The sequence below is a fragment of the Xiphophorus hellerii genome, chromosome 1, assembly GCF_003331165.1.
Source record: "Xiphophorus hellerii strain 12219 chromosome 1, Xiphophorus_hellerii-4.1, whole genome shotgun sequence".
NCBI lineage: Eukaryota > Metazoa > Chordata > Actinopteri > Cyprinodontiformes > Poeciliidae > Xiphophorus > Xiphophorus hellerii.
In genome coordinates this window covers 19,823,372-19,845,690 of record NC_045672.1, presented here as the reverse complement: position 1 = coordinate 19,845,690, position 22,319 = coordinate 19,823,372, and the positions used below count along the sequence as shown (strand labels likewise).

Below are 22,319 nucleotides of genomic sequence, written 5' to 3'. Positions count from 1 at the left end.
CATTAGACTTTTATCTTTCAGCGGTGATCTGGGAAACTAAGAGGCCCAAAGTGTGTCCCTTTAAAAATATCTTCCACACCTTCACTAATGTGAACTGTTCAAGGCAGGAGTCTTCCATGTTTTTATGTTTACTCCGATATGCTGTCCTAGTTTCCAGTTCTTAGATGACGACAGTGAAGCGTGGCGTGGTCCTCCATTTCTTTAGCCCATCTGTTTCAAACTTCGATATCTTTTTCAGACCCTTATCTGTAAACTCATGAAACGGATGTTAAGATCCCAGAAAATCAGCAGTTTCTAAAACTGCTGATCAACAACTATCCCAAGTTTAAAGTAATTTAAAACTCATCCCTATTCTGACACTTGGTGTGAATTAAGTTGTCTTCACAATGCCATGAATGAACTGAATTCATGCCATTTGATTGATTGACAACCTATTTTTGTTAAGGAGGATTTGAACAATGTACTTAATAAAGTGGATGTTGTGTAAGTATTTGTGTCAAAGTTGAATTAAAATTCTGGCAGAAAGAATCCATCATAGTTTTTTCGACATTGTGAGTTTCTTAAACTTGGAAAGTGTGTTTTTGTGTAAAGAACAGGTATTTAAATTATATATTTTCATGTGGGAGAAATAGCGGCATACAAAACTGATTGGAGTAGAAGTTGTAAGAATCAGTGTTCCTTAAAAAAAACTTAGCTTAAAAAAACTACAAAGCCATCCATCCATCCATCCATCCATCCATGATCTGCTGCTGATGTGACTCAGCATGAAGGGCGGCATCATAATTAGATGAAGTGAGCTTATCCCAGCACTAGGCAGCTAACTCCATGACCTACTTTGCAAAGAGGATTTTACCCACTACTCACTCTGCCGGTGTGCCTGCATGCCGCTGATAACTGGAGAACAAATTCATACATAGAAATGCTCAACAAATCAGCCAACGAGTCAAAGTCTGCTAAACATACAGGAATACAAGCAGAACATCAGTATGAGTGAGTGCAGATATGCAGCCTCTCTCTAAGTTATGGGGGAAGAGAGAATTTGGGACATCACAAACACACTCACACCCTTATTATTATTAATAAAGTCTGAAAGTCTGGTTAAGCCCTCAGCTGATGGTATATGATGCTTGTTATTGCATCGTGTGTTTCATTGCAATCTTTTTACCCAAGTCTGAGCACTCAGATATAACTCTGTCTTCTCCCTGGAGAGCGTACAGCGTGAGAAGAATTCCTGTTTTATCTCCCTCTTCGTGACAAGCTCATCTTGTTTTCTGTTTCGCTCTTTTTTTTTTTTTTTGCTGAATGTTGCCTCATCTCCTTTTTCTCATTTCTGCTAAACACCTCCCTCAGCTCCTCTCATGCACTCCTCCTTTCATCCTTCCATTTATTTTCTGTTTTCCAGGGGATTCTCCCTACCTTCCTTCGTCTCAATTGGGTGCAATCAGCTGTGGGATTTATCGACTGGCGAGGTGCTTAATAAGGCTGATATAACGAGTGACCAGAGACCGGCAACTTTATACAAGCGCACCTCATTAAGGATCGGAAGACTGAGATTGAAAAACAGGCTGAGAGAGACGGGCTCCTTAAACAAACCAGAATTAGATGTAGACGTGAGGATATTGCATCTACCTGTGAAGCACTCAGGAATTGGAACTGACACAAACGAGGGAGCGGCGCATAGAGGAGGAGGAGAGATGCCGAGGCAGTCAGTGAGCTCAGTGAGGAGATTTGCTTTAATGTGCACATCAAATACGAAGAGAAAAAGAGAGCAGAAAAGTGCAAGAGCTGGTCTTTGTGCTGTGTGTGTTGTGCACCTGTGTCTGTGTGAGCAAATATTGTTGTGCACACACAGGCAAAGGGCTGATTACAATAACAAAGAGCTGGGAAGCAATGCTGCAGCCTTTCACTTTGACAAAGCCTAGATCAGAGAACAACTGCGGGATAATTAAAACTAATAAAAATCACTCCATGTTCTTTTTCTTAACTCTGTGCTTTTGTTGTCACTTCCTTGTTATTTTTGTTCCTGTTTTTTTGAGAGCGGATATGATTTTCAACAAACCCAAGTAAACAGCGCTCAACAAAATGTATGAATTACAAAGAAAAAAAAGAGAGACAAGGAGAAGTTTTTGTACTGAAAGTTTTTTTTTCTCTCTGTTAACTAAAGCTGCATTTCTGTGGAAAGATTATTTAGGGGTGACTGGTGATTAAATGGTACTTCCCAGAGTTGAGGGGCGGGGCAGCTGGGTGGTGATACTAACCACTCACAGCCTGTGGGTTTCTGGAATGTGACCACCGCTGAACAGCTTGTAACACTGGTCTGCATGTCACACACTAAAACCACATCAGGGTTCTTCATATTACAAGAATTTTCTGTTTTAGCACATAAAGACTTTAATTTGGAGAAGTTCAGTTCATTTGCAAAATCAAAATGTTATTCATACCTTGTGAAGTTTTTCTGTTTGTTACATTACAAGCATAAATTCTGGTGTTTTTACTGGGATTTTATGTTACACACCAACATAAAAAGCACAAAATCTTGAATTTGAAGGACAAATTCTTTTTTCTCCCCAAATAAAACTCAAAAAACATGGTATGCGTTTGTATTCACCTTGGCGAACCACTTTTTACTAATTTTATGGCTGAAATTCTGTGGCTGAGACTGAATTTTTTGCCTACTCTTCTTCACTAAACAGCTCAAGCTCAATCAGCCTGGACTGACGTCTGTGAACGTCAATTTTTCAGTCTTGCCACAGATTCACAATTGAATCTGGATTTTAACTGAGCCATTCTAATACCTAAATGTATTTTGATATAAAACATTCCACTGAAGTTCTGGTTTTGTGTTTATGATCATGTCCTGGTTGAAGTTACACCTCAACTTCTGTTGCAAGCATCTAGCAAACTCCAAGATCATCTTCATTCATCTTCCCATTAGTGTCAGTTCTGACAGCACTTTTTAATTTAGTTTTAGACAGTGCTTTGATCAAAAATGTGATTTAGTTCTAGGAACAATTGATCAGTTTGAAGTAATTTTAGTCAACTAAGTAGATTTAGCTCACTAATTCTGACGCTATGGAGGAATTTTTCAGACTTCACTGGAAAACTTTAGATGACACAATGGCCTGCTTCCTGCTCCAAGCTCATCATGTCCTCCCTATTTATTGTTGCTCCATATTCTTAGAAAAAAGTGTTGTAAATTTGATCAAATATGAATGGTCCCATTCACTCTTTTTTTTCTTCCCAGTGTCAACATTATTGGGATACTTAGTACAAGAACCATTCTCATTGGCTACTTTCTAACTTTTTCTACCTTTCCACACCAAAACCTTATTTTTTAATTTTTGAAAGAAAATGTAAAGTCATTTTTGACATAATTCAAGCCATTTTGGATTAGTTTTCTCATTTTTATTTTCATTTTGTTTTCAAAAAACAGCATGGCAAGTTAGTTAATAAAGAAAGAAAACTGTGAAATGCAAATTCAGGTCAACAATAATCCAGTTCAAATAAATTATTTCAGCAGTTAGAAAATGCCAAAAGGCTATCCAGTTAATAAAATCAGTGAACTGCATCGAACCCTTTAGAGTCAACTGAATCAGCAACAGCTCAATTCAAACAATGATTCAAACAATCCTAACAAATCCTCATAAATCACCTCTGTAGACCTTGTTTATTCAATTACTTTACACCCACAATCTCCTTCTCCATGCCCATTTCCAAAATATCTCTAAAAGCAGATTCTTATACATGAGAAAAATGCAGCCTGGTGTCGCTGCAGAACAAATCAGATATTTATGACCACCACTGGTCCCAAGATTAAATGTTTCCTGACCTATGATCAACTAACCTCAGGCAGGACCCCTGACCCGCTCTCTGTAAGGTCACAGCAGCTTGGCAATTTATCACAAGCTTCCATTTCTGGTTCCCAATCTTCCCATGACTTATTTAGTGCCACCTCCTCATCATTTCCCACACCCTTCCCTCGTTCTTTCTGCCTGTTACTGCATGACAGGGCAAGAATAAGACTGAACCAATATTTGACGTACAAAAGGAGATTGCTTTGCATGGTGAGAACTTCAGGACAAAGACATAGATCTAACAAGAGGAAAGTGATCAAAAGTGGTCACACGCATGACCACGCATGAGGTGTAGTCGTGGCACCTATAAATATACAACAGATCTGCTTAGTCTTCAGAAAGCTAGAGTGAAAAAACAAGGGCACATGGGGAGAAAAGAGACAAAAAATCCTAATTGAAGACTCAAAAGGACAAAAAGTAACAAAGACATGATGCAGACAGACAAAGCAATGACTGCACGTGTGAAACTGAAACTGAAAAAAAAAAACAGACTAGACTGAGAAGTAACAAATGGGCCCTTTAGTACTGAAGGAAAAAAAGAGTGAGAGGCCTCAGCTGGTGTGGGGGAGGAAAGAGGAGGGTGACAAGGAGAAACTGAAGCTGTGAGACAGAGGGGTGTGACTGGAAATGGGTGAGGAAGATGCAACTCAACTGTTTTAAGCTCCGGCGTTTATTGTGTCTGGGGCTGAATCTGGGTGTGATCCAATTTTTGCTGCAAAGTTCCTTCTCAGTACTGTTTCTGTGTGAATGTATGTGCATGTAGGCGTGTGTGCGCGTGTGTGTGTATCACTCACAACTGTCCTCCTCCTCAGTGATGGCGCTGACAACATAGCAGGCGTACACGAAGCCCAGGAGCTGTGAACACACACAGAAATGAGAGGTTACTCTCCATAGAGCTGACAGTTAGAAACCTGCATGATTCCCAAAGAAAGACAAACCAATATAGAACATAAAAAAAAAAACCTTCCAGTGGGGAAATGGTAAAACTCATAAAACTATAGCTTATTTATTGGTAATTCCAGGACTGTCCTGTATTTAACACCATAATCCAAATTTAGCTTCTTACCTCAAATTAATGCTGATTCCCATAAATTAGGACCAGTTTTTTATATAAAGCATTCGCACAGAATGATGCTGCCGACACCATGTTTCACCATCGCAGTGGTGTGCTGGGGATGATGTGCATGCCAGATAAAAGTTCAATTTGTGTCTCTTCGGACCAGAAAGCCTTCTGCTGCATGTTTGCTCTGCCTCCTCTCTGCTCTATGTGGCTTGTGAAAACATTTCAAGCACGACTTTTAAAAACTAATCTTGCAAACCTCTGGACTGAATAGTGTTTTGTAAGATGTTCAAATTTTGGTGTTTCATGTTTGTACATTAAAGTTCTCAAACAAACTTCTGAGGATTTTCATAGCCACTTCTCCTGCCTGGATGTAATTGTTGATACTGTGTATTATGTTAACAAAGCATTAAAATTATAAATTAATTTATAATAATTATATTAATTATAGACTATAAATTATAGTCTATTATTTTATGCAACACTTATGAATTATTTTCCCTTGACTTTGTTTTGAATTTCTTTGACTTGTACCGTATTTTCCGCACTATAAGGCGCACCACATTATAAGGCGCACCTTCAATGAATGGCCTATTTTAAAACTTTTTTCATATATAAGGCACACCGCATTATAAGGCGCATAGAATAGACGCTACAGTAGAGGATGGGGTTACGTTATGCATCCATTAGATGGAGCTGCGCTAAAGGGAATGTCAACAAAATAGTCATGTAGGTCAGTCAAACTTTATTAATAGATTACAAACCAGCGTTCTGAAAACTCCGTTCATTCCCAAAATGAACAGCTGTTGCTTCCTCCACTTCCGCACCATTGATTCGTTCATGTTAAATTCTCTCGCTGCTGCTCTATTCCCGTGTTCTACTGCGTGACTGGTCGCCTAGAGCTTAAACTCTGCGTCGTAAGCGTGTCTCATAATAGGAGCCATTTTAGGGTCTTTACACAAAACCCAGCGTGCACCGCTGGCTGCATCGGCGGCTGATTTCCCCCCGTTTCTTCTTCTACGGGGGAAAATGAAGTCGGCGTCTGCTTTTCCCCGTTTCTTCTTCTACGGGGGAAAATGAAGTCGGCATCTGCTTTCCTCCGTTTCTTCTTCTACGGGGAAAATGAAGTCGGCATCTGCTTTCCCCGTTTCTTCTACGGGGGAAAATGAAGTTGGCGGCTGCTTACAGTAGTTGCGAGACCTGTTGTGGTTCAATATTGGTCCATATATAAGGCGCACCGGATTATATGGCGCACTGTCGGCTTTTGAGAAAATTGAAGGTTTTTAGGTGAGCCTTATAGTGCGGAAAATACGGTAGTTGGAGTATTGATTAACTGTAACGACTATTATTATTATGGATGTGTCTGAGTGTTTCAGATAGAATAACCTAAAACTATCAACCATCCTTATATTAATATTAAAATATACATAAGATTTTGTTTTGGTGATTGGTGAAAAATTGGTGATTCTTACTTATTAGGTGAAGGCAATTGGTTCTACTGAATTTTGTTTTGGGATATCAGAATAAAAAATGTCACAACTGTGCTCTACTTTGTGTTGGTCTATCAAATTAAATCTCAATAAAATATATAGAAGTTTGTGATTGAAATGAGGAAAAAATGCACAAAAAAGTGTTAATATTTTTCCAGGGCACTATTGTAAAAACAGCTGACAAATATCAGTTATAGATCATATGAACATTTTCACATCTCTTATCACTGTTGGAGTAGGTATTGTTTTCTTTTGTGTCTAAATCGCCTTACATATAGAGACAGCTGTGGCTCAAGTGACTAAGAAATACAGCATTTTCATTTCCTAATTTAAGCTAATCATCAACATTCATGCAAAAATAAATAAATTGTCATTTATTTCATATTGATGCATGATGGCAGATTTGGACTAAAGCAATTCTGGTCTTATAACAAAGTCAGAAGTGAACTGAAACAGAAAAGCCAAAAAAAAAAAAGCCTTTCTGTCGGGGAAGGCAACAAATTTTACGAAGGTGTGGAAAAGAAACGAGCAAAACGTAAAATCCTTACAATACATAAAGCTCAGAGGGAGGGATAATTCTCCAGTGCCACTATATTCCAGAGCTGCAACCAACTCGGTGTGAACAGAAGGTGTTAAGTGCTCAGAGGAATTGCCAGAGTAAAGAAAGCTGAAAGACAATCTTCCCTGAATATAATTCTGGGGCTTTAGAGTGAAGACTGGGCCAAAAAACACACAAACGCCAGAAGACAGATACAGATTTTTTGGCAGATAAAATGGGTGTGAGCTTTGAAGGAGGACATGGGTGGGCCTGAGATAGTCAACTTTCTTCCAGACTCAATGTGAACTGACAAAAAATTTCCCAAACTATCAGACAAAAGAGAATATTTTTTGTAGAATTAATTAATCAGAATAGAAGAATCATTGGCAGATGATCTGACTGAGGCGGCACCTCTGAATGTGACATTGTTATTGGTATAAAATGTGTTGAAAGATCAACAGAATGACTCAGGATAGGTTAGCTATAGGTTTATTGATCATTAAAATTTTAAAGTGGCAAAAACTTTTAGTAAAATAATTGTAATTTGGCCAATTAGTTACATCTAAACTTAATGTTGGTTAACTAAAAAAGTTTGGTCAAGAGTAAAGTAGTCTCATAACCATCTTTTCAGTCAACATATTTTACCAACAAATAAAATAAACCATTGTCTTTGGTCATACATCCGTCATGAGAAAAATTTTTTTGAAAGGCAAAAATTAATGATAAACGGCAACTACTTAAGGCAGAGTACTATTTAAATCTAAGTATGGGAATATTAGTGTTAAAAAGTTATCATTAGGAAACAGAGATGCATCAGTCAGGCGTTAACTGGATAAAAACGTTTTTTTTTTTTTTTTTTCTTTAAAGTATGAGCTGCCAATTCAGATGTTGGTCGATTCTAATTTTCTTGCAAAGTACTTTAACATAAAGAATCTCATTTGTGTAAATTTTGTTTTAATTCAATAATTAAGTGTAACAAATATTGGACATAAAAGGGAACAAGTCTAAAGAATTTGTCAATCAATGAGTCAAAGATTGTATCTAACTTTTTTATGATGGTTTACTGATCCCCAGAAAAAAGTACTTTAAAGAACATATTGTTTGTTCATGTATTTACAGATTTTGAAAACTGTAAGTTTTTAGTTTTGCTGTATTTAATGAACAAGGAAATCATTAAAACCTTTCAGTATTTGACCTCAAGGTTAGCGATCAGAGCCAACTGGCAGAAGAAAACGGGAAACTTGTCAGTTTTGATCACTTACCGCTGCATCACTATTACAAAAAAACAAAACAAAGAATCACACAGAGAGAGCAATCCAGGCTTCATTGCAATCATAAAACTAATTTGTGCTCCAAAGTTTCTGAGGGTTGGCTGCCTCAGTCGCTGCACGTCTGCATAAACACACAAGAAAGCACAAAGCAGGAGGACTCATGTGTGGACAAACACACAGCCTTGAGAATAGCCCATGGCACCGGCAGATGGCCGCCATCAACTCTGAAGCAGACACATTGAGTCTCTCCACCAAACCATCCATCCATCATTTGGCACCGAGCCATGCCAATTAAAAGAGCGACAGGCACGCTGCCCTCCTCACAAACACAAACCAAGAAGGGGTTATAGCTGCACCTTATTATTCCCACTTATGTAAAACGTACAGAAGTTGAAACCTACTTAGAATGACAGGAACTCCTGTTTCAATCATTTGAATTTTGGTCTATATTAATTAATTTATTTATTTATTGAAGCTTAACTGATGTTTTATTTCTGAATGAAATACGTGTCATACCCAATAAATAAAAAGAAAACACAGAGAACAATTTGCACATCTTCTGCAGCTTCCCTCACAACCACATTTGCGCTCTCCAGTATATAATTGCTGGTCTCACCCCATCCATTACAGTGGTGGTGAAATGGAGGTGAATTAGCATATGTATAAAGCTAGTGTCAAACACAAGATGGTGTTAACAGCATGGGGCGTGCACGTTTAGTGTGCGTGTTCGTGTGGGGTTCCTCTGCAAGTGGCTGCTTGCATGGGTTTTTATTGAGCACACTTTTGTTTTGCCTGGGGTTGAGATAAACAATGTGCAGTTAAAAAATGCTTCAGCAACTTATTCATGTAATATAAACATACAGTGAAATAGAGGAGATAATAAAAGTCAACATTCTGTGTTTAATTAAGGTGTTGGGAACTACAAACCACCAAGTGGGCCTCACAGGGCCGTTTCTCTGCTGCTGCTCTGCATCTGTGATCTGCAATGTTCTTCCAAGGGCTGCTCTAATCTCAGCCAAAAGAGGTTTTAGAAAATCTGGCTGTTTGTGGTAGATTATACTGAAATAATTGCAACAAAATCTTGTCTTCAGAGAGGATTGATCTTGCAGTGTTAAAACTCCTGAATATTCCTCATCAAAGAGAAATTTGTGTCACAAAGAGCTGCCCAGTTGCTGTCAGCATGTGACTTGTTTAAATAGACATAAGGCGTCATTATGGGCTCCAGAAAGAGGTTGAGTGCTTTATGTTGGACACCGTATGTATCTGTGTAAGACAGTTATCTTTGAAAGAAAGGAAGGAAGTTTTGAGATACAACTAGTCAAAGCTTCTCATTGGACTGCTGTGTTGTTAACTTTGTCACAATACTTAGCTAGAATTTAGAGTTCTATTGAAACTATTCTTTAAAAAACCAGCAACAACTTTACTGAATTTTATTGCTGTTACAGGGGACTTTTGGAGACTAAAACATGACTATTCTGCTAGATTTCTTTCTTAGATGAAAATACTAAAAGAGCCACTGCTTCCATAAAAGTATATTTTTCTACGACATAGAAAGTTGTCCTGGACCACTGCTTCTCTGTTTTTGGGTTTTTCATTTGTCTGCTCTGTCCTATTTAATCCACAGTCGCTCATAGCAAATGGCGGCTTACACTCAGCCTGGCTCTGCTGGAGGGGTCTTCCTATTAAAACATTCCTCTCCACTGTTGCTTTCTGTGGAAGAAGGACTCCTGCAAAGACGGTGACTCAATGAAACTGGCTAAACAACAAAACTTTTAAAAACACTGTTGGCCTTCTGGTCAGACACACAATCCTTCAGGCCCACAAACTGTGGTGTATTTGTCATGTAACATTAGTCTAGGTGATTATTGAGGCCTCCACTTGTGACTTTTGGAGTGTCTGTCAAAGTAAATCAGGCTGAATTATATTAAACGTGCGAGAAAAATAAAAGAACATGATATTCACAGTGCGAGCCCGTTTTATCCAGATGACTGTGGGTTGAAGCCAAGGAGGTGTATGATGGGGGTCCTGAGAGTTTTTTTTTTTGCTTACTGAAATGGAAAAACAGGAGTCTCTTCAGTTTGAAGGAATCCCACAGAACCTGAGGGATCAGAACCTGACCAAGACTGAAGCTTGGTCGCCTTCAGTCTCTCCAGCTACCTCTACACCTAAACAGACGTTGCTCCTTTTGTCCCAGAGACAAGAATAGCATTGGCATCTTCCTTTGAAGGCAACAATGAAGCAACAGCAGGATTTGTTCTCCAGAAGAGAGATGAAGCATCAGAGGTGTGACACGGACAAGGTCTGTTTGACTGGGGTGTGGAGAGGATGCTGCGCTTGCTCCTGACTGAACCTGCTGTTCAGTTTATTGGCTTTATCCAGACATCTGTCTCTCTGATCCTCCTTCTTGAAATCTGTGATGTTCTTCATCCCTGATTATAAATCTCTCTGGGATTTATAATTTATAAACAACTATAACCAAAAAAAAAGCTCTATTCTTAGTTATCTCTTAAATAATGTAAGAACTGATCTTGCTTTAATCTCCTCAACACAATCTCATGTTTTTTTGTCAAGAGCTGGGTGTAATACACTCATAGCCTTTACCATTTATAGAAATGTATATTTTTGTATCAGAAGCTGATTTGAATATTTTAGAGCTGCAAGATGAGATCACCTTCTCTGCTTGGGACCAACAGGAACACAAATAAATATACCATTTACTAAAGCACAGCAAAGATTCAAGAGCACAAAACAAAATGCCAAAACAAGAATACCAGGGCTTTTTTGAAGCTCTAAATCACCATAGTATCTTAATCCCAAATGTTCCAAAACTCTACTATCTGTTCTTTTAATGAGGGAAAACTTCCCTGAGTACCAGTGTGCCTGAAAAAGCTCAGCTATAAGAAACCCTTCTCCATCTCTCATTCGTCCATTTATGACTGCTGACAGCTTGCTAGTTAGTGTCATCCACACAGAGCTAACAAGATCAGAGGAGTGTCCATTAGGTGGTATACTGCCATAGGGCGAAGCTAATACAGGTCACTGTTCTCAACAACAAGTGACAAGTCCACAGGCTGATTGCTTGGTAAGAGTCCGCGAAAGCGAATAATTAAACTGGTGTCTCATCGTCTCTCTCAAACAAAAATACACGTTTTCATCAGCTTCTATCGCTGATGTACCGTACTCCTTTCACAGTGGGAGCACAGAGATCATTTTAGAAATTAATGTCATATTAATTAAGCTCATAAAACCTTTTCATGTCCCCCGTGACTCTCTGTAACACTGAAGCCAAATCATTTTACTGCCAATCAGTTACTTTTTTCTCTTGCTCTCTGCAGCTCCTCCTGTTTTATTAACAGAGGCGTTTCTTTGACCCCACGACCCATTAATCCTCCCTGTTATCTTTCTATTCAGCTGTTTCTGCTTCCTGATCTTACTTGGCGAAACACTATAAGCACAACTCTCTTTCCTGGTCTTACAGAATTTTATAATGGCAATTTTATGAAAATGAGAGAAAAAAACCCTTTAAGAAATCACTTTTTGTTTCTCTGCTTTTGCAAAAATGTCTGAGCAAAGGAAAATCTAATGCAAGATTAAAATTACATTAGCTTCTTCTGTGTTTCTGCCTTCAGAAAGGAAAATGAAGTCTGTAGCGTTGTCTTTGTGAGGGAGTGGGAATTGAACCAGCTGCTGAGTGAGGAAAAAAAAAGGTTACATGTATTTGCATAGGCTAATGAAGATCAGGCTCACAGCGACAGCGCCGGTCCAAAAAGATATATAACTACCTTTAAAAACCCACATTCAGTAAAAAGTGTTAATCCATTGGGTGTGTCACTACCTTATGATCATTTATGTTAGCTTTAAATATTTAATTTCATTAGTAAAGGATTAAAAACATCTGATTGAAGTCCAAATGACTATTATCTGCTGTGTTAACTTGATAATAATTTCAGCATTATGTCTGTGAGCGTTTGTTATATGGCCAACAGTAAGTGTCAAAAATGTGAGTCGAGCTACAAGCTAATTACTGCACTATTGATCGGGGCTCTGGTGTCAGAAGAGAACTCTGCATGTAATGTAATGAAAGAAATTTGCAGATAAAACACATCACATTTCAGAGCAGAGGAATGGCCCTTTACAGAGAGGGGTGGTGCAGATGGCCTGTAGGTTAATTACACAAGACTTTCCTGCCTGAAAATAAGGCAGCAAGCGTCTATAGAAAATTAGAAGTGTGTGCTTGTGTCTGGGCAGCTGCATGTTTAATGACAACCCTTGATGAGGTAGGGACTGCAGAGACCACATCCACCTGTTCTCCTCATCCTCCTCCCAAATCAAAGCAGGCTCACACACAAGCTACAGAGAGTCATGTATGTTGAGGGTTTTGGTATTAATTAGCATTTCCCACATTAGATAAAGTGCAACTGGCATACAAATTCTGATTAAAAAAAGCACAACTACGACTTGGTAAAAATAAGCTTTGATAAAAAGACAAGGGGAAATTAAAGCTCCCTGTTCTTAAAACCTACGAGGCTGAATGAGAAGCAACAAACTCAAGATGCACTTCTTGTCTTGGAGGCTGCTTGTTTTATAACTTTATGGTTCCCTTTCTATTCTGATTGCTCTCTGGTTTCTCTCAGAGGTTTAAGAAATTACAAATATTAAAACTAAACTAATCTGAGCCAAAACAGATAAACAAATACAGGACCAATCCAGGTCACTATCAGCATCTTTTGATACTGAAATCGTTCTTGGATCAGTTATCAGATGGAGACCGACACTGTGTCCACTGGTTCCAATTCATGTTAGCTGCTGCAACTAACATGAATTGGACCAGAAATTTAGGGGAGGACTGGATTTTATTAGTGAAAATTCTGCCAAAAATATTGGGGAAAAAAAGGCTAAAAAATGAGTTAGCAGAAGGAGGGCTAAACGGGTTGCAGAAAAGTATTTCATTCCATTCAGCTGTCAATAATAATTACCACAATATGTAGAATCTGGAAGTGTTTTGGAAGTCACGGACAGAAGGATCTGGAAAATACATAAATAAACTGTTACAGTTACTGATAATTTGTGTGACACCTTGTTTAAGCTAAGGTATAACGAACGAAGGCAGCAGAGAATTCAAAGCAATGTCCAATCTAATACCAGCACGTTATACCTAATGAAGTGACCATGAGTCTACACCATAATCAAAAATGACTCTAAATGATCAGGTAGAAGTTTCTGCATATAAACTATACTGACAGATGTTTAAATTCAGATATAAGATCTAAATCTCAAAGAAATTGCATCAGACCATCTCTAAATAAATTATTTTGGTCAAGAAAATTCTTGAAATATAACGTTAGTTCTCTGTATTAGGAACCGTGTCTCAATCTCTGTGCTTCTGCAAACAGCCCAAATAATTTTTTACGGCTGCATCCTTATTTCCTCCATCACTGGATCTGGGAATCCTTTGAAGTAGATGCTGTAAAATGTAAGCATAAATGCTGAAATGTTATAGTTGTGCTTTATTCTTCTATAGTACTAGAGGCGAATGACTAGTTCCTGACAGATGCTGGGTGAAAATTATTTTTCTTTTTCAAAATAGGAACATCAAAGATCAACATAGATGGCTCACAATGCAGTGATGTTGGTTCCTCAGCACGAACGCTCCAAAACAACAGGGACTAATGGACTCATCAAAGGGAGAACCCTGACCTCTGAAACGGATGATAAGATGGGTGGGGTGATCATGCTGTTTTCATGCTGCTGAACCACAGTGACCACAAAATGCACAGTGACCCTTTCACACTCTGTGATTAACCAATGGGGCATTCCCCCCCAACAGCAGAAGACACATAACAGAGAGCTACTTAAACTGAGAAATACAGTAAAAGTGAGAGCGAACTAGTTAAAAAAAGAACTGAACTGTCACTTTTGTTAGTTGAGTGGGTGGAAATTCGACAGGGATGACGGGGTCAAAAAGACTGGGATGCAGAGAGGAAAGAGGAGACAGGAAGACACTGAGCAGAGAGATTGTGATGAGGGGAGAAAAAAACATGCAAACAGAGGAAATGAGTAATGGAATGAGAGAGTGATGGAGGCTGTCGTTTTTTGTTTTTTTTTTCCTTAACTTTCAGCCAATGCAGGTTTTTCAGGAAATAGAACTGCTGCAGTATAAAGCACAGCCTCTGGCAGCTACACCCAGAGTTAAATGATACAATAATCTAAATGTATTAGAGCACCTTCTCCAACTGCTTGCTGGGAAAAACAAGCAGCCCTGACAACTCTCGCGCATGTTTCCCTGCTCCCATCAGTGTCTCTGAGTAATGTCTACAGATGTAAGCTGAATCTCATCTCTTGCACTGCTTCTGTTCCTTCCCTCAAACTGTCCTTCCCTCCATCTCATTGGAAATGTTACCTCACACTCAGCTGTTTTACTTAGCTTTGAAGAAGAGAAAACCATGATTGGAGGAAGGTTGATTTTGTGTGTGTGGGTGTGTGTGTGTGTTTGGATTCAGTAAAAGCAACAAAGAATAAAAGCAGTGATGGAGGAAAATATTCCCTTCTGTGATAAATAATTCAGTATCTAAGTTAGAAAACGATGCTTCTACTTCATGCTCATCCTTCTAGATTATGAAGTTACTTTGCCTGAGCGTTGCCCGCGGCACGGCAAAGCAACAAAACAGTTCTGAATTCAAGTCTTCACGTAGGAATCTCTTTCTTCTGGATTGCAAACCTGGGGTAGACGGATGAGAAAACTCCCACCATTACTGGCTAACGTATTCACATTTTTCAGCCTAATGAAACATACTCCTTGGAGTCCAAACTAAATATTTTATGGCCTTTCCATGTGACCTTGAAAAATCTAAAGGAACAACTCCCTTTTTCTTCAGAATCTTATCCTAATATGCTCTGTTGTGACTTTCTGATATCTTCTCTTATTCCATAGGCACAAAACAACCATGTAGTTCACTTAAAAATAAAATGTATAATATTTGCATACTCTACAGAGCTGAGACCTGTGACTTTTCATCGTCTGCATCAGTTCCCGAGGTCCCCCAGGTTCCACTGCAGTCAAATGCACGAACATTTGTATGTTAACTAAACGTAGATCTGTATCGCCCAGGCAAAGAGAAGATAAAGCAGGCGCAAAACAGAGGAGCAACACAGCGCTTTAAAGGCAACAGGAAGGCTATGTGGCAGCATCTTGTGATGGTGCTGCAAACAAACAGCTGTTGTGACTGGATGATTCTGACACCCTTCAAAGAACAGTGTGGTGTGAAGGTGAATCAAACCAAATCAAGATATGATATTTTTCAGCAATTGCCACCCAATCAAATCAAGTCTCCTGACCTGCTGTTGTGTGATCTACCAAGAAAGGGCGCATTAGCTGTTTGAGACAGAAGTAAAAAAAAAAAAGAGAGAGAGAAACATTTTCCATCTATAAAACACACAGGCTGCGTTTGGTTGTAGCCGATGTTCTAAAGCATTAATCCCTTTTTAAACCTGTTTGACTGTCTAACAGATTGACTATCCAATACTGGAGTCCAGTCTCTGCACACCTCAGTGTGTGTCAAAGGTACCAAATGACCTGCATTGACTGGCAAGAGGTATCAAGGTGTTCCCTATGTGCTTTGGGACTAATGTTCCTCAGTGAGAGTTGTAGTCCACAGATGGAGAAAAAACAACACATTTATGCTGATAATGATCAGCTAACTCAACATGCTTTAGTAAGAAGGACTAAACTGTCATGAGCACAACTGATATAAAGTAAGATTTTTTTAAGAAGAAATCTTAATTGAAAAAACAGATAAACGTATGACTTTAGTAAAAAGCACTATATATATCTAGCAGAGTTCTGAAAGGCTTCACGTTTGAATTCCTGACGTCTCTCCACCGATTAATTGTCTGCCAGAGTAGTTCACATGTTTTGACTATGACATAAGCAAAAATGAAAGCCTAACTTTTTACCAAGCCTTATTGTGCACCCCCATGCACAGCATCATGGAGTTTTGATGCATTGTTTACACTCTCTGCTGTTTTCTGTTTGTTTGATGCTTTATTTATGTAACGGAGCTATTTTGCCAACCAGACGGATTCAGAGAGTAAAGCAGGGGCTTGTTACATCATGCTGCCATGGATCTATAAAGGATATCAATTTACAATCAATTTCCCAGCTATTCAGTCGTAAAGATAGCAGACTTCTTTTGTCTGACAATCTGCTGGTGATTTATTGGAGCGTTTGATTTGTTGTAGGCATTGTAACTTGGATTTGGGAATGATCTCACATTCATCAGTTGAGCTAAATCCATTATTGAGCTTTCCTAATTGTTGTGATGCTAACTGCTATAAGCAAAATCACTTAACAACAATGTATTTTAGAATTCACATAGTGGAAACTGGGAAATCTGATTTCTGAGAACAAACAGAATGTATTATTTGTTTTTCAGTCTGACAAAAAAAGACAAACTAAAACCTTAATGATTAATTTAACATATTAAATATACTTTATATTTGACTTGTTTAGGAAATTGGCAAACCAGAAAAATAACACTACATACACACTGAAGGACTACAGTCTCAATTTGCCTGCTCTTCCCAGTATGAGCCCTCCTCAAGTTTGAGGTGATTGCTTGGCTCAACAATAACCTGTGAGTCACCAGCTAAATGGTGCAGCCATCCCCTCAGAAACAAAGCTTTTAGTCCAAGAGTGGGAACAAACAAGTTCAAAGCCAGTAAGCTAAACAGTTAATGAGGCTTTTTTTTCATAGGGATGATGGAATGAAGATACAATTCAGTGATTTTTATTATTTGGTGCCTCTCCCAGTAGACCTTCCCAGTGCTCTCTAAAGCTTAAATTATACCAAGATTGCATGGGAAGAGTAAAAACCAACTTCACACCAAAACCAGCTGATGTCTGTCTTTTTTTTTGCCATCTTGTGCAGTTATATGGCAGATACATTTACATCTCTGTCTCTAAAACTAAAGCAATCTGAGTTCTGCTAACTGAAAGTGCTTTGGCACCAAAAGAATGGGTCTAATTGTACATACAGTACATGCACATGGGTGTGTGCAGATAAAAATGTTGGCAGGATGAGAGCTTCTGTTGTATTGACAGTGGGATGTAAATCGAGGACAATAACAGCCTTTCTATTGTTGGTAAAAACCTGCTAGCTGTTGGCAGGTCTGAGCGTGAGCCAGACATAACAACTGTTCACTTTCCCATTTACTGACCAGAGCACAGGAAGGAAGGCTGGTGCTCTGACCAGAGAAGTTTTAAAGGTTTGTGTCCTTTCCAAAGAACTTGTTGGAAAATCATCCCCACCCTTTCTATTATGTTCACCTGTTATGCTCATAAATCCATCTGCATGTGACACGATCCAATAACACGGAGCCATGTCCTTGGTGTACTCCCATGAGTGTTTGTGCTGTTCTGTAGGGCTACTGTACTCACAGCAACAAAGATCTGCACGCTGCTATGCATGACCTCGATGTACTGGTAGTCCATGAAGCAGCCCATGACAGAGATGTAGGAGTGGCTCTCTGTGGTGCGGACTCCGGGGGCCTGTGGCATCTCTCTCCTCACACAGCCGGGACCGTGCTCGCTCCACCAGGAGTGATGAGCTGATATGTTAAATGTCAGCAGATCGCTCTCCTAGAAGAAAAGAAACACATTAACCTTTTTGTGTGGTTTCTATTATTTATGAGGCATATTCACATCATCTTTATCTAGAATGCACGCCAAGTTGTTCATGAAGGGATGTTAAGTGTATGACCATTAAAAAAGTTTGTGATCATGCAAGACAAGTCTAAGCAATTGCATATATTTACCTAATTATTACACTTTATTTAATTTATCAGTTGACATTCAAGGTCCTAATTGCCTTGACATACACGGCAGATTCCAGTTATTTACATACACGTCATAAACTTTTGTTTTCTCTGTCGGACATTAATTCAGACTAAAGTTTTTCTGTATTAGTTCGGTTAGGATAGCTAATACTTCTATTTGCTAAATGGCAGAAAAAAACTAAATTATTTTAGTACTTTCTACAAATTTATAACTTTACATACACCAAGATTCCCAAGGACACAACAGCAAAGATGGGTGGAGCGGGGATCAAACCAGCAATCCGCCAATTGCAGGGCAAAGTCCTACCACCGTTGCCACCATCGTCTCATTATACTTTGCACTTCTGCCACTGATTTGTATACCTAAGCTGTAACAAGGAAAGCTTAGCCAGGAGCAGAGCTGCACAATTTATTAAGCTGCAGTATCATGGTGCATGATAACAAAACAGCAAAGGATTGTTTGGATCTAATAATTGTTAGGCCATTATATTTCAAATTCTCTGCATGAAAAATGAAATATACACACAATGGTGTAAACTCTTCATTGTCTTTACACCAAAAGTCTACTATAGGGTATTGTGACATTAGAATATAATACAGGCCCATGAATTGAACTTATATTCATTCCTTATTGAATGAGAGGTAGCTAGCGGTGGTTATTGATACGGCCCAATATGTGCTGTTGCCCAGGGTGGCATAGGAGAACCCAATTATCCATATTATAAAATACAAAATATCTATCAGTTGTGACCTGAGCAAGTTTTCACTTGTGTTTATGCATGTACAACGAGTAGGGAACAGAGACCCCTGTGTGGACTGTGGGTTACTTTCTGTGAGACCGCAATGCATCCCATTTCAGAATGTCAAATAATTTTATGTATTTTAATGGGTAGACGGGATGGCTGAAGGAGCAGGCCCCCCAAAGGGTGCCATTAATGTGAGAACCACAGCTCTTAATGTGAATAGAGAACTACTTAGACCTTTGCCCCAAAAAGAGAAATAAAAAAGAGCAGTACAGTTAGACAAGTAACTGTGACAAGTAATTAAAAATATAAATAGTTAATATATATAGTTAATAAAATTAATGGGATATGACATGCTCTGAACAGACCAGTTGTGTACGATTGAGGTTTAATAAGTAATGTGGCTACGACACAAATGTGATACAAGTATTAGGGCCAGCTTTTTAAACATATTAGTTCCCCTTGTACACAATGGTGAGATTCATTTTGAAGAAGCCACATGAGCCCATGTGCACAGACCGTCAGAAACTGATGCTGATCAATATCCCAATACAGCAATCTAAACCCACATCTGCTCCTCAGTGACAAGACATGCATTATTAAAAGAACAGAGGTCTGTCAAGAATCAGCCCTGATTCCTATCGGCCCACAAATAGGCATCAACAGTATACTAAATGATAAAGGTTGAAACAACTTTCAAAAATGGCTCTGAGCAAGAAGTTAAAAAATGAAATCTAACATTTGTCAAGTGTGATACCACATATTCTCCTCTTTCTGTTAATGACCTATCATCATTCTTTGTCTTTTACTTGCTTCCTTTTGCCCTTTGGTCATTTGTCTCTCCGTCACAATCTACAAGGACGACTTAAGGTCAGAGTAGCCCAGAGAGGCCTAATGACTTGACAGATATCATTGATTGATACTGTGAGGCTGGGAAATCATCTCTATGGAAGGTACACTCATGAGTGCAGTGCATCAGCAGTCGATATTGAGAAGGGTTTTGGCAACTCACTGCCAGGAGTGGCAGCACTCGCCTCCGCCCACAAGCGCAAATCAATTCTTCAATATCATAGACTCAAGGTGAGTCTGGTAAACTAATTATTTTAAATTCATTCATATTTCAAGAAGTTGCTAAAGATATCACCACTTAAATATTTGTTTCCAACTCTGAACATCTAATGACAAGGAATTATATTTACAAAGTTGTTTGGTGTAAAGATATAATAAATCGAGTTCTGTTTCATTGCAGGGAGAAGAAACCACCTGTGGACCTAAATGGATGTTAAAGTCTCATCTGATTCTGCCTACAGCTTCAAATGTAATTACATTTCATAAATAACTTACTTAACTATGCTGTTCCTAAAAAAGGGCGAGTGAAGCCGGAGGTTGTTTCAGACTAAATCTAATGACATTTGCAGTCGTTCCTAAGGAGGATTAGGAAGCGCCTAAATTTAATATAAGCAGGTTATAGCCTTACAAAAACTAGAAATGTGACACAAAACTATTGATCAGAGTATGTCTAATGTGCATCATTGTATCATACTTGTATGCAATATACTGGGTTATTTTATACTTAGCTTAACAGTATTATAAGTAGGCTCTATAACTAAAGTTGTAAACAACAAACTATCTAAAATACAGAAGAAAATGAGAGAACTGGGTGCTTAGCTAAATGCATCCACATTTTTTCTCTGTAGAGAAGAAAAAGAAAGAAAAAAGAATTATACAGATTATTTTTATGCAGAGTTTTTGGAATATATACCATTATGAAAACAAGCAGTAAGGTTAAAGCATCCTTTTCCAAGAATCAGTATAAAAAAACAGTAGTGACGGCTGCGGTCAAATTAGTTTTATATACAATGACTACAAGAGGTCGATGGATGGAGCCTGTTTAAATCAAAGGTGTGTGTGGAGCAGCAAGGTTCTATTTGTCTTGCACTGTGGGGGAAGGTATAAGAGATCAATAGGAGGTGACAGCGAATGTGGCATATGACTCTGTGACAACCTGTCCCCCAACTCTGCAGGCCGGGCCAGCACACAAAGCTCACACACACACACAGGTACATACACCGCCTCTGGTCTCTTCTGTCAACATCAGTCAAGGTGATCCAGAAAGAATTAGCTCACTTGTTTTGTGATATAATGTGTTGGGGGATCCTCTCCTAAGGACTGTCAAGTGTCGAGTTTGATTTTTCTACGCGGATGGGCTGTGTGCCTTGGTGTGTGCGTGTGTGTGTGTTTGCGTGGTGGTGCACTCCATTAGCCAGCTTTCCTCCTGGCCACCATATGCAGAGCTCTGAGCCCAAGCTGGCTCCATCTGTCGGGTTAATGCTCAGTCTTGGCCCCAAGCAGCTGGCCCCTACAAGCATCATTATTCTAGTAGGAACACACACATACACACCCCCCCATAGATATGAGTGGAGAAAGACAGACAGACACACTCGATGAAGCCAAGGATCATCACGCAATGACAAACTCCACGTAACCCGGGAAGGTGTTTCTGAAACTCATTTTGGCTGTCTGAGCAGGTGTCAGATGAATGTTGCCAACATGAATTTATTATTCTCAGTGGTCAGCAGGTTGTTGGGTGAGATACTCATCAGTGTGAAGGACAGGAGAGGAGTAGTGAACAGAATGACTAAGGAAAAAAAGAAGGAGGGAAACCGAATAAAATTAGCCACTTGCCTATATCTGAGTATGTAGTATTTTGCTCATCAAAAGTATTTATGCTCCCTTAACGTTTTACACATTTACTCACAATAAAACTAAATATTTAATGCTTTTTATTGAAACTTAATTTAATAGGCCAATTCCTACCCCTTGAATCAATACTTTGTAGAATCATCATTTGCCACAACTTCTGCTGCACGTCTTTTGAGTTATATATCCACCAGCTGAGCACATGTGGAGGCCCACATCTTATTATCTAAATCATCCAAGTTTAGTTATTTTGAGTTTGTCTGTAGAGATAAGTTTTCAAGTCTTGCCACAGATTCTCAAGTGGATTTATGTCAGGACTTTGACTAGGCAATTCAAACATATAAGTTTTGATATAAACCGTTTCATTGTAGCTCTAGATACATGTCATATGTTTCAGTTTATTTTTATGTATAAAAATATTGTGTCTGTCTTTAACAAAAACAAAAAAATGAAATAGATTTAAGTTTGTAGTTTTAACAGGACAAAAACGTCAAAATACTTTTGCATTGTATGTGCAATTAACAGTGTGTTAAGAGAGCTTTGGAGACAGGATATTTGTTTCTAGTTAAATGTTCCTCCATTATAAATCTAGTAGGGGGTATATGTATCCCATCCTCCAATCTGGAACAAAACACACCAGAAAACATAAAAGAAGCAGAGATATTTCATTTCTGGCTGCTCCATAATTTCCAAAGTAATTTATTGTCTGCTGTTTGGACTCCTAAGACTTACTGGTGTCACACTTTCATTATGCTGTACACTGCATATAATTGTGTTTGCTTTGACTGCACTTATACTCATGGTCATTCCTTCAGGCATAATGGAAGCT

General features: G+C 38.7%; 1 protein-coding gene across 2 annotated transcripts in view; it reads right to left on the bottom strand.

Moving 5' to 3' along the window:
- nkain4 (sodium/potassium transporting ATPase interacting 4) overlaps positions 1-22,319 on the bottom strand; it is a 51,617-nt gene that overhangs the window by 6,273 nt on the left and 23,025 nt on the right. For both annotated transcript variants that reach the window (XM_032576370.1, XM_032576378.1), the window contains exons 4-5: positions 17,650-17,850; positions 4,649-4,709 (exon numbers count right to left, since the gene is read on the bottom strand). In XM_032576370.1, coding sequence (XP_032432261.1) covers positions 4,649-4,709; positions 17,650-17,850 — 262 coding nt within the window. The remainder of the gene's footprint in view (positions 1-4,648; positions 4,710-17,649; positions 17,851-22,319) is intronic.